Genomic DNA, 18,993 nt, shown 5'->3' with positions numbered 1-18,993 from the left:
CATGCCTCAGGGTCGCTGCCCCACGACAGGACAAAACTCAACCCACTGTCAGAGGCAGGACCCAAACTTGCCATCCCCCCAACCAAGTGCACCTCCCTCCGCCCACTGTTAAGATTTGAAGCAAGAGTTTTGGCATTGGGAGTATCAGTCCAGCCCTGGGTGAGTGGGTGGTACTAGCAGGCATTGACAGCGATGGACCAGGGCTTCCAATGCAGAGGGCACAGTGCTGAATACTTGCCCAGTCTGTTGTTGACTCCTTACCTGCCGGTGCGTTCTGGCAGACATCTCTCCCTCTCCCTGGGTGCTTGGACCAGTGTAACCAGTCGGGCAAGGCTCACATTGAAAACCAGGAGACGTGTTGATGCATCGGACCCTGGAGAAACACGGATGTGCCTGGCACTAGGAGAAGAGAGGAAGATTTGTTCAAAAGCTTCCGGTGCCCCCTGGTGAGGTGGAGAGGTTTAACCCTAACCTGAACCTCAGCTTTGATCATCATGATTGGCGGAGCAGCTTAAAGGGCCGAATGGCCTCCTCCTGCTCCTATTTTCTGTTTCTAATCCTGGTCAGATCTGTACGTTCTTCATATTTGCTGGTCACGTATGTCACTTTGTATTAGAATTTTTCCTTTGTGCGTTTTGAGGAAGATTGAGCAAGTTAACAACTGAATTCTGATTCTACTGTTTGTGGCGTCCACGTTCTGTTAATTTCTTATGATATGAACTAATCTGACATCGGCTTACAACAATTAAGACCAGGAAATCCAGCCCAGTCACTTCCCTCCCCTCACCCCCACCTGCTCCCTCAGAACCATAGAATCCCTTCAGTTCAACAGAAAGCCATTTAGCCCATTGAATCCGCACCGACTATCTGAACTCTACCCAGGCCCACTCCCCCACCCTATCCCCGCAACTCCACCCAACCTGCACATCCCCGGACACTGAGGGACAACTTGGCATGGCCAATTCACCCAACTTGCACATCTTTGGACTGTGGGAGGAAACCGGAGCACCCGGAGGAAACCCACGCAGACACGGGGAGAATGTGCAAACTCCACACACCCGACAGTCACCCGAGGCCGGAATTGAACCGGGGACCCTAGCGCTGTGAGGCAGCAGTGCTAACCACTGTACCACCATGCCGTCCTATTAACCTTAACCAGGACGGGAATTCAACCCGCGCTGTTGGCCTTGTTCTGCATCACAAACCAGCTGCCCAGCCAACTGAGCTAAACCGGCCCCCCTTCCGTACTCACCTCGTTTATATCGACGCAGTGTGTTCCATTCCCCGTGAAGCCACTGGGACAGGCTCCACAGTGGAATCCATCAGCTGCCTCTGAGCAGAGCACCCCAGGGAAGCACGGATTGGGAACACACCTTCCAAAAGGATACATGGTGATTGGCCGCTGCTGCCGTTCACTTTGGATACCTGGGGATGAAACCTGTCATCAGGACCTGATACATCAAACCTGTCAGAGCCTTTACCCTAGAAGCCCTCATCCCTTCATCCAGCGACAGAACGTCCAAAACCGAGTCAAACACAGGGTTCCAGCCCAGTGTAATAAATGTAGAAATTGTTCTATACTATATTTTATATTTGTGGCGGTAATATTATTGACAGCCTGGGTGAATGTATATACTTGTTGCAGTGACATTATTAAAGAACCTAGGTTAAGGTATCCAGACTGTGTATCTGCTAAAGCTGTAATTAAGAAGTCATAAAAGGTGAGGTCATGATTCATTCCAATCACTTACTTGGTTACAAAGGGCTGATGGGATACTGTTATAATTGCTGGGGATTCCCTGGAGAGTAGATCATTTATGAGGGTGTGTTTCTATTCCGTGCTAAGCAGGTCATGTCACATCTTGGTGGGCTACAGTCTGTAGTTTTGCAGTTTGCCATAGAATTTGAGTCGGACAAGACAGAAGGATTTTAAGTTGAACGGCTGTTTTGCCAAATTCTTCTGGATTGAGCAGAAGTGTAGAGAATTTGCTCTTGAAAGGAACTTTCTCCAAAGGTCTACACAACTAAGCAAGCTGCCCGTTAACTTTATTTATAAGTGGCATTGGAACTCTATTGGGTTGCTTCCTTGGAGTTAGTAGCAGGTATAGATAGTGGGAGGCACAGTAGCACAGTGGTTAGCATTCTTGCTTCACAGCTCCAGGGTCCCAGGTTCGATTCCCGGCTTGGATCACTGTCTGTGTGGAGTTTGCCTATTCTCCCTGTGCCTGCGTGGGTTTCCTCCGGGTGCTCCGGTTTCCTCCCACACGTCCCGAAAGGTAATCTGGACATTCTGAATTCTCCCTTTGTGTACCCGAACAGGTGCTGTAATGTGGCGACTAGGGGCGTTTCACAGTAATCCCCTTGCAGTGTTAATGTAAGCCTACTTGTGACAATAAAGATTATTATTATTAAGTAAGTTTTTCCTTGTGTTTAAGAACAGTTTAACTGATAATTGTAAAGCTATTTTCTTTGATGTTAATGTGGTTCATTTTGTGTTAAGTTAAAGTTTGTTTTGACGTAAGATACATGTTGGTCATACAAATGAAAACAAAGTTTGGGGTGCTTGTCTGATATCCTAACAAATGGTGGGGTCTGGTCTGATAGCCTAACAGCAGGGAGTGGGGCTAGGTATGGAGAGAGGGATCTGGTGCTGAGTGTGGGATCAAGCCCGGGGGGCGGTATCTGGTGCAGGGAGAGGGATCCACAACAGGGGGACAAAGTGACAGTGCATTCCAATCTTTGATGGACTGAGATAACATGGTGTGCTGGCTTGAATAGGATCCTGCCATATTAACGAACCAAGCACATTGTGTTTCTTGGGTTCCTGTTGTTTCCCCAGCAATGTACTCACCACAGAAATTACACTCTGCCAGTGTATTCTTCAGAAAGATGATCTCCTTTATCTGTGAGGAGGTAGAACTGTGTTAGTAAAAGAAAACAATGATACACAACTTCAAGAAGTCTCCAGATCAAACCCAGTGCTGTATCTGTCCTGGGAGTGTTTGATGGGGACAGTGTAGAGGGAGCTTTACTCTGTATCTAACCCCGTGCTGTACCTGTCCTGGGAGTGTTTGATGGGGTCAGTGTAGAGGGAGCTTTACTCTGTATCTGACCCCGTGCAGTACCTGTCCTGGGAGTGTTTGATGGGGACAGTGTAGAGGGAGCTTTACTCTGTATCTAACCCCATGCTGTACCTGTCCTGGGAGTGTTTGATGGGGACAGTGTAGAGGGAGCTTTACTCTGTTTCTAACCCTGTGCTGTACCTGTCCTGGGAGTGTTTGCTGGGGACAGTGTAGAGGGAGCTTTACTCTGTATCTAACCCTGTGCTGTACCTGTCCTGGGAGTGTTTGATGGGGATAGTGTAGAATCATAGAATTTACAATGCAGAAGGAGGCCATTCGGGCCATCGAGTCTGCACCGGCCCTTGGAAAGAGCAGCCTACTTAAGCCCACGCCGCCACACTATCCCCGTAAACCCAGTAAACCGACCAAACCTTTTGGACACTAAGAGGCAATTTAGCATGGCCAGTCCACCTAACCTGCACATCTTTGGACTGTTGGAGGAAACCGGAGCACCCGGAGGAAACCCACACCGACAAGGGGAGAACGTGCAGACGCCACACAGCCAGTCACCCGAGGCCAGAATTGGACCCAGGTGCCTGGAGCTGTGAGGCGCAGTGCTAATCACTGTGCCACCATGCTGTACCTATCCTGGGAGTGTTTAATGTGATCGAACCCGGGACCTCAGCGCAGTAAGGCAACAGTGCTAACCAGTGAGGCAACAGTGCTAACCACTGAGCCACTGTGCTGTCCCTTCCTGAGAGTGTTTGATGGGGACAGTGTGGAGAGAGCTTTACTCTGTACCGAACCCGGCATGGTGGCACAGTGGTTAGCACTGCTGCCTCACGGTGCTGAGGACCTGGGTTCAATCCCGGCTCCGGGTCACTGTCTGTGTGGAGTTTGTACATTCTCCCCGTGTCTGTGTGGGTCTCACCCCCACAATCCAAAGATGCGCAGGGTAGGTGGATTTGCAATGCTAAATTGCCCTTTAATTGGACATAAAAGGAATTGAGTACCCTAAATTTATAACAAAAATACTCGGTAGCTAACCCTGTGCTCTACCATTCCTGGGAGTATTTGACGGGGACGGTGTAGAGGGAGGTTAATCTGCATCTCTCTTTCACACACAGAAGGTACATTATAAAACTAAGTGATGGGAACGTTAACCTCTCCCTTGCTGTTTAATGATATCAGGGTGTGCTCAGAGTCATGACCAATTCAAAATAAAAAATGTACTGCATAATTCAAATATTATGGTTCACAGACATTAAGTAATAAAATGGTTTCCAGAGTCGCAGAGTAGGAACTGAGGGAGGTTATGGTCAACATGTCAGGGTCAAGTTCAGCTGGGGTATTCAGGGTTAGACTTTGAGGGGGGGGTCAGGTTGAATGAGCTACTCAGAAGGTTACTCTGGGTCACTGTTTGCAATGTGAGGAATGTCTGTCACTATTAGGACCCGCAGGAGGAAAGGGCAGGAGGAGCTCGAGAAACGCCGGCATGCTATTCGCCTCATGTACCTGCAGTTTTAGGAGCTGCTTGATTTCTGCCAGTTCCTGGTTTGTTTCCATCATCTGAGAGAGCATTTTGCTGCCAATATCTTTGAAATTCAGAGAATAAAGATACAGCCTCAGTCACAGAAACCAATGGCACTCGAACACACAGTGTCTGATGTTGATCCAATTCCCCAAAACTGTCATTCAGTAACCCCCCTTTGTCGTGTTGGGTGTTCCGATACACAAACGAACCAACAGAGTTGTAGATGGTACAACTCTGTTTTATTATTCTGTACAATAATAAGTATTAACTTCTGGCTGTGGTTCGTACTTCACCAGCTAACCTGTGGACCCAGCCCTAGCACTATCTTAGTGAGGCACTCAGCACATGGTGTATGTCTGAGTGGCACGCTGTGAGCTCTGTGCTCTGAGCTATCTCCTGGTAGAATGGGCGGGAACTGTGGTGTTCCCTGTTTTAGAGTGCGTGTGCTCTCACTGGTGATTGGCTGTGATGTTGTGTGTGTGTTGGTTGGTCCATCTACCTGTCCATCAGTGTGTGTGTGTGATTGCACCATGATATATTAATGTGGATATCATGACATCCTCCCTTTTCACAAGGATATGTGCCAACATGGTAATAAATATTGATGTTTACTGAGTGCATCTGAGTATGTGTGTGCAATAATTACAACATGTACATGAGGCTAAACTATATACATAGGAAGGTGTCAGGTGCAACAGAGCAACGAGGTTGTGCCACGAACAAAACTAATGCAATCATCAACTATCGAAAGAGAACTCCTGGAACGACAAGAAAGAAACACGTTAACAGTATTGCAAAACAATGCAGTGAGTCCAATGTGCAAAGAGGCTCATAAGTCCAGTCTATTAGGTGGGCGACGAATTCGGGTTGACCGCCTGAGATTGGGAGTACCGGCTGGTCGCGTTTTCGTGGAGGATGCAGGTTTCGATGGCGGTGGCTAGGGTGAGGCGCTTTATTTTGAGGAGCTGCTGGCGTAGGGTGTCCGAGGTGACCCCAAAAGCTATCTGATCCCAAATCATGGAGTCGGAGGTGGCCTCATAGCCGCAGGACTGCGCGAGGATACGGAGGTGTGCCAGATAAGATTGAAAAGGCTCATCCTTACCCTGCATGCGCTGCTGGAAGAGGTACCCCTCGAAGCTCTCATTAACTTCCACGTTGCAGTGTTCCTCAAATTTTAGAAGGACCGTCTTGTACTTCGTCTTGTCCTCGCCTTCCGCGAATGCCAGGGAGTTGTAGATGTGGAAGGCGTGTTGCCCCGCCGTGGAGAGGAGGAGGGCGATTTTCCTGGTGTCCGATGCATTCTCCCTGTCTGTGGCTTCTAGGAAGAGCTGGAAGCGCTGTTTAAACAGCTTCCAGTTGACGCCGAGATTTCCAGCGATTCGGAGCGGCTGCGGCGGGCTAATGGTGTCCAGGGCGCAGGATGGCGGATCTCTGAAGAGGTGCAGGTAGGTCTCACAGTTGCTGGCGAGTTTCCAGTTCTGGTATCATGTCGTGTTGGGTGTTCCGATACATGAACAAACCAACACGGTCGTGGATGGTACAACTATGTCTTATTATTCTGTACAATAATAACTATTAACTTCTGGCTGTGGTTCGTACTATACCAGCTAACCTGTGGACCCAGCCCTAGCACTATCTTAGTGAGGAACTCAGCACATGGTGTATGTCTGAGTGGCACGCTGTGAGCTCTGTGCTCTGAGCTATCTCCTGGTAGAATGGGCGGGAACTGTGGTGTTCCCTGTTTTATAGTGCGTGTGCTCTCACTGGTGATTGGCTGTGATGTTGTGAGTGTGTTGGTTGGTCCAACTACCTGTCCATCAGTGTGTGTGTGTGACTGCACCATGATATGTTAATGTGGATATCATGACATCCTCCCCCCACTCCCTAACACTGTCATTCAGTAAAGCCCCCCCCCCGCTCCCTCACACTGTCATTCAGTAACCCCCTCCCCCCGCTCCCTAACACTGTCATTCAGTAACCACCCTCCCCCCCGCTTCCTAACACTGTCATTCAGTAACCCCCCCTCCCCCCGCACCCTAACACTGTCATTCAGTAACCCCCCCCTCCCCCCGCTCCCTAACACTGTCATTCAGTAACCCCCCCTCCTCCCGCTCCCTAACACTGTCATTCAGTAAACCCCCTCCCCCCCGCTCCCGAACACTGTCATTCAGTAATCCCCCCACCGCTCCCTAACACCCTAACACTGTCATTCAGTAACCCCCCCCTCCCCCCGCACCCTAACACTGTCATTCAGTAACCCCCCCTCCCCCCGCTCCCTAACACTGTCATTCAGTAACCCCCCCTCCTCCCGCTCCCTAACACTGTCATTCAGTAACCCCCCCTCCTCCCGCTCCCTAACACTGTCATTCAGTAAACCCCCCCCCCCCCCGCTCCCTCACACTGTCATTCAGTAACCCCCTCCCCCCGCTCCCTAACACTGTCATTCAGTAACCACCCTCCCCCCCGCTCCCTAACACTGTCATTCAGTAACCCCCCCTCCCCCCGCACCCTAACACTGTCATTCAGTAACCCCCCCCTCCCCCCGCTCCCTAACACTGTCATTCAGTAACCCCCCTACCCTCCCGCTCCCTAACACTGTCATTTAGTAACCCCCCGCTCCCTAACACTGTCATTCAGTAACCCCCCCCCCCCCGCTCCCTAACACTGTTGTTCAGTAAACCCCTCCCCCCCGCTCTCTAACACTGTCATTTAGTAACCACCCCCGCTCCCTAACACTGTCGTTCAGTAAACCCCTCACCCCCGCTCGCTAACACTGTCATTTAGTAACCCCCCCCGCTCCCTAACACTGTCATTCAGTAACCCCCCTCCCGCCTTGCTCCCTAACACAGTCATTCAGTAACCCCCTTCCCCTCGCACCCTAACACTGTCATTCAGTAACCCCCCCCGCTCCCTAACACAGTCATTCAGTAACCTCCTCCCGCCCGCTCCCTAACACTGTCATTCAGTAACCAACCTCCCCCGCTCCCTAACATTCAGTAACCCCCCCCGCTCCCTAACACAGTCATTCAGTAACCCCCCTCCGCCCCGCTCCCTAACACCGTCATTCAGTAAAGCCCCCCCCCGCTCCCTAATACTGTCATTCAGTAAACCCGCTCCCTAACACTGTCATTCAGTAACCCCTTCCCCCCGCTCCCTAACACTGTCATTCAGTAACCCCCCCCCGCTCCCTAACACTGTCATTCAGTAACCCCGCTCCCTAACACAGTCATTCAGTAACCCCCTCCCGCCCGCTCCCTAACACTGTCATTCAGTAACCACCCTCCCCCGCTCCCTAACATTCAGTAACCGCCCCCCCCCGCTCCCTAACACAGTCATTCAGTAACCGCCCTCCCCCCCGCTCCCTTACACTGTCATTCAGTAACCCCCTCCCTCCGCTCCCTAACACTGTCATTTAGTAACCCCCTCCTCCATCCGCTCCCTAACACTGTCATTCAATAACCCCCCCTACCCCCGCTCCTTAACACTGTCATTCAGTAACCCCTCCCCCCGCTCCCTAACACTGTCATTCAGTAACCCCCTCCCCCCCGGCTCCCTAACACTGTCATTCAGTAACCCCCCTCCTCCTCCCTCCCTAACACTGTCATTCAGTAATCCGCCTCCTCCTCCCTCCCTAACACTGTCATTCAGTAACCCCCTCCCCCACCCGCTCCCTAACACTGTCATTCAGTAACACCCCTACCCCCCGCTCCCTAACACTGTCATTCAGTAACCCCCTCTCCCCGCTCCCTAACACTGTCATTCAGTAACCCCCCCCCGCTCCCTAACACTGTCATTCAGTAACCCCCTCCCCCCCGCTCCCCAACACTGTCATTCAGTAACCCCCTCCCCCCGCTCCCTAACACTGTCATTCAGTAACCCCCCTCCCCCGCTCCCTAACACTGTCATTCAGTAACCCCCCTCCCCCCGCTCCCTAACACTGTCATTCAGTAAACCCCCTCCCCCCGCTCCCTAACACAGTCATCCAGTAACCCCCCTCCCCCCGCTCCCTAACACTGTCATTCAGTAACCCCCCCCCCGCTCCCTAACACTGTCATTCAGTAACACCCCTCCCCCCGCTCCCTAACACTGTCATTCAGTAACCCCCCCCTCCCCCCGCTCCCTCACACTGTCATTCAGTAACCCCCCCTCCCTAACACTGTCATTCAGTAACCGCCCCCCTGCTCCCTAACACTGTCATTCAGTAACACCCCTCCCCCCGCTCCCTAACACTGTCATTCAGTAACACCCCTCCCCCCGCTCCCTAACACTGTCATTCAGTAACACCCCTCCCCCCGCTCCCTAACACTGTCATTCAGTAACCCCCCCCTCCCCCCGCTCCCTCACACTGTCATTCAGTAACCCCCCTCCCCCCGCTCCCTAACACTGTCATTCAGTAACACCCCCCCACGCTCCCTAACACTGTCAATCAGTAACACCCCTCCCCCCCGCTCCCTAACACTGTCATTCAGTAACACCCCCCCCCCCGCTCCCTAACACTCATTCAGTAACCCCCTCACCCCCCCGCTCCCTAACACTGTCATTCAGTAACCTCCCCCGCTCCCTAACACTGTCATTCAGTAAACCCCCTCCCCCTGCTCCCTAACACTGTCATTCAGTAACCCCCTCCCCCGCTCCCTAACACTGTCATTCAGTAACGCCCCCCCGCTCCTTAACACTGTCATTCAGTAAACCCCCTCCCCCGCTCCCTAACACTGTCATTCAGTAAACCCCCTCCCCCGCTCCCTAACACTGTCATTCAGTAAACCCCCTCCCCCGCTCCCTAACACTGTCATTCAGTAAACCCCCTCCCCCGCTCCCTAACACTGTCATTCAGTAAACCCCCTCCCCCGCTCCCTAACACTGTCATTCAGTAACGCCCCCCCGCTCCTTAACACTGTCATTCAGTAAACCCCCTCCCCCGCTCCCTAACATTCTCCTCCAGTAACCCCCCACCCCCCGCTCCCTAACACTGTCATTCAGTATCCCCCTACCCCCCGCTCCCTCACACTGTCATTCAGTAACCCCCCCATCCCTCGCTCCCTAACACTGTCATTCAGTATCCCCCTTCCCCCCGCTCCCTCACACTGTCATTCAGTAACCCCCCCATCCCTCGCTCCCTAACACTGTCATTCAGTAACCCCCTCCCCCGCTCCCTAAAACTGTCATTCAGTAACGCCCCCCCGCTCCTTAACACTGTCATTCAGTAACCCCCCCCATCCCTCGCTCCCTAACACTGTCATTCAGTATCCCCCTTCCCCCCGCTCCCTCACACTGTCATTCAGTAACCCCCCCATCCCTCGCTCCCTAACACTGTCATTCAGTAACCCCCTTCCCCCGCTCCCTAACACTGTCATTCAGTATCCCCCTTCCCCCCGCTCCCTCACACTGTCATTCAGTAACCCCCCCATCCCCCGCTCCCTAACACTGTCATTCAGTAACCCCCCTTCCCTCGCTCCCTAACACTGTCATTCAGTAACCCCCCTTCCCTCGCTCCCTAACATTGTCATTCAGTAACCCCCGCCCCCCGCTACCTAACACTGTCATTCAGTAACCCCCCTCCCTCACACTGTCATTCAGTAACCCCCCTTCCCCCCGCTCCCTAACACTGTCATTCAGTAACCGCCCCCCTGCTCCCTAACACTGTCATTCAGTAACATCCCCCCTGCTCCCTAACACTCATTCAGTAACCCCCTCCCCCCCCGCTCCCTAACACTGTCATTCAGTAACATCCCCCCCGCTCCCTAACACTCATCCAGTAACCCCCCTCCCCCCCGCTCCCTAACACTGTCATTCAGTAACCCCCTCCCCCGCTCCCTAACACTGTCATCCAGTAACGCCCCCCCGCTCCTTAACACTGTCATTCAGTAACCCCCCTCCCCCCCGCTCCCTAACACTGTCATCCAGTAACGCCCCCCCGCTCCTTAACACTGTCATTCAGTAACCCCCCATCCCCCGCTCCCTAACACTGTCATTCAGTAACCCCCCTTCCCTCGCTCCCTAACACTGTCATTCAGTAACCCCCCCATCCCCCGCTCCCTAACACTGTCATTCAGTAACCCCCCATCCCCCGTTCCCTAACACTGTCATTCAGTAACCCCCCCGCTCCCTAACACTGTCATTCAGTAACACCCCCCCCGCTCCCTAACACTGTCATTCAGTAACCCCCGCCCCCCGCCAACTAACACTGTCATTCAGTAACACCCCCCCGGTCCCGAACACTGTCATTCAGTAACCCCCTCTCCCCGCTCCCTAACACTGTCATTCAGTAACCCCCCTCCCCCCCGCTCCCTAACACTGTCATTCAGTAACCCCCCGCCCCCTAAAATGGCTGTTTCCCGATTAATTTGGCCAAAACCCGATATAAAATGTCTAACCGAAAAGGCTAATGGGAAAAGCAGCCAACAGGGCACAAACGGACAGCTGCAGACAGAATAGCGTATTCGGCTCTGGGGATGTCGGCCCAGATCGATACCTGCGACCATTAGCAGCACTTCAACCCAGACATCTGCAGTTTAATCGGCTATCCCCGGGAACAATTGCAACATATTAGCAATTGAATGCCGGGCCAGACCTCTCGGCGCCAGCAGTGGCCGAGACAAAGACAGGTGAATGACCACCCCCCGATCAAGGAATCGCCCCATTATTGGAGCATATCGAACCCAGTGATTGGGAACAAGTCCAATCACTTGGGACTCAGGGTCAAGGTCCGCCCCGAGAGGCGGGAAGCCCCTGGGACCTATAAAAATAGGGGCCAAGTTCAGATCGACCTCTCTCTCTCTTCTTCTCCTGCTCGCAACCTTCGCAAGAACCATCGACCAGCAACTGTAAGTTTGACTCCAGCGATCGCTACCCGATAGAGACTCCTAGCCATCGACCTGTATCAGCCTTTTGAATCCCGCAGGCCAGACCCAATTCGATAAGCCATTTGTTTCCCTGACCTGGTGGGCCATTCCCAAAAGTTAAGTATTGGCCAGTAGTGGTAGGTAGTAATATAGAAAGTAGGATTATTGTGTAAGTATTTATTGCTGTACAATAAATGACCGTTGATTTTAATCTTACTAAGCGGTGTGCTGTCTTATTAATCATAACTAGAGCTTGAACCACGTGGCGGTATCAGAAAGATACCTGGCGACTCGTGAGCAAAGGTGACATAATTAGAGCTAATAAAACTAAGACTAATAAGAGCAACAAATTGGCGACTCTGCCGGGACCCAATATAGAAGTGGAAAACCACTCCGGGAGAACCCCAGGAATTTGAATAGAATCCAATTGGAAACAAAAACAAAAAAACCACAAGTGTTCAAGTGGTTCTGGTTAATAATTCACAATTCGGAAGTGTGTGTATGCATGCGCAACTGACAGGGTTATAAGGTAAAACTGATAGATTTTGTTGCGTCAAAACTGTCGGAAGTCGGTATTTTCGGAAATTAGCGCAAGCCGTACCCGCATCTACAACACCACCTTAGCCCCCTGTTCCAAATTCGAACAAAGCAAGCAGATAAGAGAGATGGCCATGCAGGCAATGCAATGCCCCATGAACCCTGAAGAATTTGCGGTCGCAGCGATTAGCAGCATTAAAGTTGGACAGTGTCCCATTTGGGAAGTGGAAATTCTGGAATTTCTACAGGGCAAAGGATGGCCCATGTGGAATGATTTCTGCAATAATGACGACTCAGGTCCCGGAAGTATAGGGCATACTTGGTGGGAGAACATGAGTGAAATCCATAAGAAGAGCTTAGCAAAAGCGCGCAAGCCGATGGCAATTGTGTCCTATCTGGCACAATTGCGAGGCACAGAGGAGGTCGTCAGGACGCTCCGGAAAGAAATAGAAGGCATACATCGTATGAGTAAAATCGATGTATGCGAGGTTGAGAAAGAGAACCTGGAATTAAAAAGGACGAAGAGGTGGCTGACGCCAAACGGGGTCACCAGTCTTGTCTGGCGCATTTGAATAGTTTCCAGTCCCAGTATGAGGAGGCTTATCAGGACACGCAGCGTGCAGTCCTGGTGAAGAAAGAGACAGAGAAGCAGGTGGAGACGCTACAAAAACAATGTAGTGATCTCAAGGCAGCCTTGAGAGCGCTCCACGCTGCAACCACGGAACAAAGGCAGAGTACCATAGACCATGCGAAGTGCCGAAAGCAAATTGCAGATCTACAATCACTGCTTTCTGTCCAAAAAGGATTCCAAGAAACCTTTGGGAAAGTTTAGAACAGGAAGACGGCCCTGATTGGGAAGAATTGCAGGAGACAGCGCAGAGATTTGTTCAGGGAACATGTGCGCAGGGAAAGCCCCAAAGGAGGAAAGCACCCCCACCCCCCCACACAGAAGGTAGTCCAGGCTCCCATGATGCCTGTAACAACCCATCGCACAGCCACAGCAGACGAGGCGGAATTCCTATATTCCACCCCCCTCACAGTGACCCAATTACGGGACGCGTGTGCGAAAATCACACCGTTCCTCCCCGCTTCAGTCCCACACCATTTCTTTGCCACCGTCAAACACCAGGCGACCTTGTATGGCCTGGATGAGAAAGAGCAGGTAAAGCTCATGGTCCTAAGTTTAGACCTATCGGTAGCAGCAGCCCTTCCTGATCCACAGAACGTAGGAGGAGGCACCCTTGCAGAAATGCATACCGCGATCCTGGATGCGATCGGGTATAATCGGGGTGACCACGTAGATGGCCTAAATAAGTGCAGACAGAAGAAGTCTGAACACCCCACAGCGTTCGCAGGACTCTTGTGCATTCACTTTGAAGCTGTTTTCGGAAACGTAGACCGTGCCCATTTGTCCGCAGACAATATGGCCAAATGGACCCACACCCTTATCTCCCATGCCACCGAAGCAGGACAGAATGCCTGTAGTAATTATGACCCCTCGGAGGAGGCTCATAATGAGAAGTGGGTGGTAAAAAGATTGTCCCGCGTTTGGGAACAGTCTGCTCACAATAAACCTGCCGCTAAAACCCCCGAGGAAAAGCAAGCCGCCGCAGACGTGCAGGCAGTGAGAACCACTCTTCACAACCCCGCCTGGGTAAACGAGGGAAAGAGCAGCCCCCCAGCAAAACCGCAAGAATGCTACAACTGCGGAAAGTTGGGACATTTTGCCAAAGAATGCAATGCCCCTAAAAAAACACAGAGAGCCCAACAGACAGGCACTCTCAGTAAGAAAAAGGCAGAGCCCATACATAGCGTTAGCGCCCGGTCGGATCAGACAGACTTGATCGGAACGGACTGACGGTGTACCGGCTCCCCCAGTTGGGTCTGCGCTACCCTTTGGGATAGGTCAGGACGACCCGTAGTTGCAGCGAAAATTCGGGGACAGCCGATCGAGCTTCCCTGGGACACAGGAGGGTCCCGCACCACCTTAAATTTCTCCACCCTTGGTCAGGACACGTGGCCCACTCCAGCCACTATCACCCTCAGCGGCTTCACAGGCCACTCACAGCAGGGACACATCACAGCCCCTGTACCCATCCAAATCGGAACCATCAACACAAAACACCCCGTAGTTTTAGTCGACCTGCCCCAAACAGCAGAACACGTTTTGGGAATTGACTTCATGAATTCCCACCACCTATCTATCGATCCAGTCAACCAGTGTGTCTGGAAGATGGCAAAATCCGCTAGAGCCCCCGCAACGCTCAACATTGGGGACTATATGAACAAAATTAGCGCAGTAGGCGAGTTTTGGTTCAACCCCACCACACTCAGCACGGACCGACAGGTTAGGGCAGTCCTGCAAAAGAACAGGGCAGCATTCGCGACCCACAAGCACGACTGTGGACGGATGACTGGCTCCGTACAAATAACAGGACCGGACCCTAGACCCCAAAAGCAGTACGGATTCCCCCTAGAAGCAGAGGGAGAAATCCAAAAGGTTATAGAAAGCTTATTAGAGCAGGGCGTCCTAAGATCGGTAGCCTCAACTAATAATGCCCCGATTTGGCCAGTAAGGAAGCCCGACGGATCATGGCGCTTGACCATTGATTATCGGGAACTCAATAAAGTCATCCCCGCAGCAGCCCCCACCGTTGCAACAAGTCCCGAGACCATGCTCAAACAGGGACTCCATGCCCGATATTTCACGGTTTTGGACGTCAGTAATGGATTCTGGTCCATTCCATTGGCAAAGGCGTGCCAGTATAAATTTGCCTTCACTTTCAGAGCACAGCAGTACACGTGGACATGCCTGCCACAAGGCTTCCACAACTCCCCCTCCATTTTCCACCGACAGCTGGCAAATGGACTAGCGACATTTTCTCGCCCCGAATGTCTGGTACAGTATGTAGATGATCTACTATTGCAGACAGACACAAAGGAAGAGCACATTGAGCTTCTGCCCGAACTCCTGGAGTTACTACATTCCACTGGATGTTAAGTCAACCCCAAAAAGGCCCAGATATTGGACTAGAAAGTGGTATATTTGGGTACTATTATCACACACGGCAAACGCGAGATCGAGCACAAAAGAATTGACTCGATCGCTAAATTGTCCCTTCCCCAAAACGTTTCAGCCCTCTGGTCGTTTTTAGGACTGGTTGGCTACTGCCAACCACATTGACGGTTTCGCCAGCAAGGCAGCGCCCCTCTCAGACCTCCTAAAGAAGGGAGCCCCCTGGGAATGACTTCCGCAGCATATGGATGCTGTGGAATCATTAAAACAGGCACTCATAGCCGCCCCCGCACTACAAGTCCCAGACCCGCTTTCCCCTTACGCCATAGCGGTAGCGACCACAGACCGCACCCTTTCAGCCGTGCTCCTGCAGGAACGGCACGACCAGCTAAGACCCGTGGCTTATGCCTCCCGAATTTTAGATGCTGTGGAGCAGGGATTTTCAGCCTGTGAGAGGCACCTGCTCGCAGTTTTCTGGGCAGTCCAGTACTTTTCCTACATTACCGGACTGAACCCCATCACCATTTTGACCGAGCACACCCCCACCCAACTTTTACTAGACGGACGACTTAAAGACGGTACCGTCAGCCAGATACGCGCTGCTAGGTGGACCCTTCTCTTACAAGGACGGGACATCACAGTGAAACGGACCAAGACTCACACATACTTAGCGGACAATTTACAGTACCCCGGAACCCCCCATGAGTGTGAAATCATCTCGCCCCACCATAATACAGGCCCCTTTATAGCTAAAACACCCCCCAGAAAACTAGCCACTCCATCTCAGAGCCCCCCTCACCCGGACACGTGTGACCCCATTAGGATCTATGTGGATGGATCTTCCACAGTCCTGGATGGGCAACGCATAACAGGTTGTGGGATTTATGTGGAGGATGCGCAGGGACGCGCCCTCGAGGAAATCGCATTAAAATTACCCGGGCACTTAGGCGCGCAGGCAGCAGAGCTTGCGGCCATCGCCTACATTGTAGAGCACCCAGATTCCTTCCCCAGCCCAGCAGACATATATTCAGACAGCCTATACGTCTGCAACAGCCTCACCGAATTTCTGCCCCTCTGGGAAACAAGAGGATTTGTTTCCGCGGATGGGAAACCCCTCCCCTCAGCCCCATTACTCCGTCATATTTTGCAAAAAGCCAAGGACAGGACCTTTGGCATTATAAAAGTCCGCAGCCACCATCGTTCCTCCCCCCCCTGGAAATGTAAAAGCCGACGCACTGGCTAAGGCAGGATCCAGACATGGGTACTTTTGGAAGCCCCCTGAAAGCGCTCCAGTGAGTGCGCCAGTGAGTGCAGTTCAGGTCACGCAGACTAGGATCGAGGATCTAGTAGAGGCCCAGAAGCAGGATAGCGCTCTCACTGAGATCGTGAAAGGGAAGTTTCCAGCCTCATACGTGAGGTACAGAAATACGATAACCACACATGACGGTGTGGTGTTAAAGGACACCCTTTATGTAGTTCCTGAGCAGGATAGGAACCAATTAATCTGTTTATTCCATGACGGTCATGGACACCAGGGAATCTATCCCACCGCAGCCCACCTCAAACAGCTTTGTTGGTGGCCATGTCTCAAGGAGGATGTATCCCATTACATTGAGAATTGCCTCATCTGCGCACAGAACAACCCAGATAGATATGCCAAAAAGGCACAACTCAGCCACACCCGACCCGTTAACGGCCCCTGGACTAACCTCCAGATCGATTTTATAGGTCCATTGCCCCCTTGCAGGAATGGCTAGAAATATGTTCTGGTGGTCATAGACACTTTTACAAAGTGGGTGGAAGCATTTCCAGCTCGCACCAACACCGCGAAAACCACAGCCAAAATCCTAACCCACCACATCTTTACAAGATGGGGACTCCCCCGCAGTATTGAATCGGACCAAGGTTCTCACTTTACGGGATGTGTCATGCAGAACGTCCTCACGATATTTGGCATCACCCAAAAATTTCACATTGCATACCACCCACAGTCGAGTGTTATAGTGGAGCGCATGAATCGGACCCTAAAAACCACCCTACGAAAAATGGTCCAGCAAAACAACACCACTTGGGATTCTGTCCTCCCCTTTGCGCTGATGTTTTTGCGTAACACTGTTTCCATCTCCACAGGTTACACCCCACACACCGTCATGACCGGACGCCCCATGAAAGGGACAGAATACTTGTTAGGTCTAGACCTGACCAGCCCTAAAGTTACGGCCCTCACCCACGAGCAAGCCGTTGAGCAATTAGTTGCGAATGTAAAAACGGCTCAGTTAGCAGCCGCAGTTAAATTGGGCACCAAAAAGAAACAGAGCAAGGCCTGTTTTGATAAGGCAGTACATGCAACGGAGTATGACATAGGACAACAAGTGATGTTGTCTGTGCATAACCCCAGCACATTCCTGTCTCCGAAATACTCGGGTCCGTAGTCCGTTTCGGATAAAGTAAGCCCATTGGTATATAAAATCAAATACCCAAATGGTAAGACTGCGTGGTTTCACATAAACCAGTTAAAGGCTTATGGAGCCCAGTCAAACCACGCCCACCACGTCATGCTTGACGCAGCAGACCACACCCCGCCCACAGCCAACGTAACCAGACCAACCCCCACCACGTCCAGCCCAGACACGGACTCGCCCCAGACTCCACCCCCAAAATCTACACTCCGCCCCAGAACGCCCACAGACTGCAGCAGCAGAGACAGCGACTGTGACTCTGACGATAGCCACAGCACGCCTCCCTACTATCCCCATACAACTGGACCCACACACAGCGACTCCGATTTTGATTCCAGTGATCCCTTCCTGATCACTTTTCTAAACAAACCACACCACCGACCACCGAACCACACGGACGACCCCGACTTTGTCCCCACACAACTCGACGAAACTCATTGGCACCGCAACAACTCCTACAGACTCGTCCGAAACGACGAAAGCAACCCCAACTCACACCACGCAGCCCTCTCAACATTAATTCACTCCAGAGTTTGGCACCCGGGAGAAGGGGACGACCTAGAGTCGGACCCCCAAACCGCCAACCCCTTTGCGACCCTGTTCGCAACAGAGAACTGAGGTGTCCACATGATGATTTAAAGGAGACACTTGGTGAAAAGTGTTGTCCTTCCTGATGGAACCTGTAGGATGTTTTATGTTGTTCGTACGTTTTGTTTAAGTGTTGTTCGTCCGACAGGAGAATGTTTCTCACTGTCACACACCCATTCACCTGAAACTTTTGAGCTCTTTCCCACAGACACCCATCGCGGCCAGACGCTTGTTCAGCGGTACCAACTTGTCCACAGATACCTGGTCAACAGACCAGATGCTCGTTCAATGGAACTAGCTTATCCACAGATACCTGATCAACAGACCAGACGCTCGTTCAATGGAACTAGCTTATCCACAGATACCTGATCAACAGACCAGACGCTCGTTCAGCGGAACTAGCTTATCTGCAGATACCTGGTCAGCAGACCACACGCCCATTCAGAGAAACTAGCTTCTCGTCAGATGCCCGTTCTGATTTGACAGGAGAATCACAGCAGCAACCTCACCAAGATGACTACATTTTTGCCAGTTCTTGTCGGTTGCTCAGGCAGTGGAGAAACGGTGTGAGACCCGCCCTGCCTGAGACCCCCCCGTTGGTCAAACATGCTCGGGTAGGGGAGATACGGCATTGGTAGCCGTCCTACCCGGGGACTCCATCCAACACTTACCCGTCGCGGCCCATACACACCTCATTTGACATTTTCATTTCAAAAACTTTTTTTTTTTTTGGCGACCTTTAGGTTGCTGCCATATGCTATTTACATCCTAGAACATTGGGATGGTAAATCAGCACTGGTCCCTCACTGGGAAGTGTGCCGTGTCCTAAAATTTGTTTTGGAAAAAAAAAATGAGGGAGTCACACATAGTGACCAATTATAAGGGTATAATTGGCCCCAAAAAGGACAGACACACTAACATACCGGATATTATACCAAGGTAGTTACAGATACTA

General features: G+C 51.7%; 1 protein-coding gene across 1 annotated transcript in view; it reads right to left on the bottom strand.

The window, feature by feature from the left end:
• The window catches only part of comp (cartilage oligomeric matrix protein), a 102,673-nt gene that overhangs the window by 50,880 nt on the left and 32,800 nt on the right, over window positions 1-18,993 (bottom strand). Inside the window, exons 2-5 of the mRNA XM_072482428.1 lie at window positions 4,578-4,657; window positions 2,852-2,903; window positions 1,253-1,425; window positions 262-399 (exon numbers count right to left, since the gene is read on the bottom strand). Coding sequence (XP_072338529.1) covers window positions 262-399; window positions 1,253-1,425; window positions 2,852-2,903; window positions 4,578-4,657 — 443 coding nt within the window. The remainder of the gene's footprint in view (window positions 1-261; window positions 400-1,252; window positions 1,426-2,851; window positions 2,904-4,577; window positions 4,658-18,993) is intronic.

The sequence above is a fragment of the Scyliorhinus torazame genome, chromosome 18 (genome assembly GCF_047496885.1).
Source record: "Scyliorhinus torazame isolate Kashiwa2021f chromosome 18, sScyTor2.1, whole genome shotgun sequence".
NCBI classification, from domain to species: Eukaryota; Metazoa; Chordata; class Chondrichthyes; order Carcharhiniformes; family Scyliorhinidae; genus Scyliorhinus; species Scyliorhinus torazame.
This window is presented reverse-complemented; position numbering and strand designations above follow the sequence as displayed.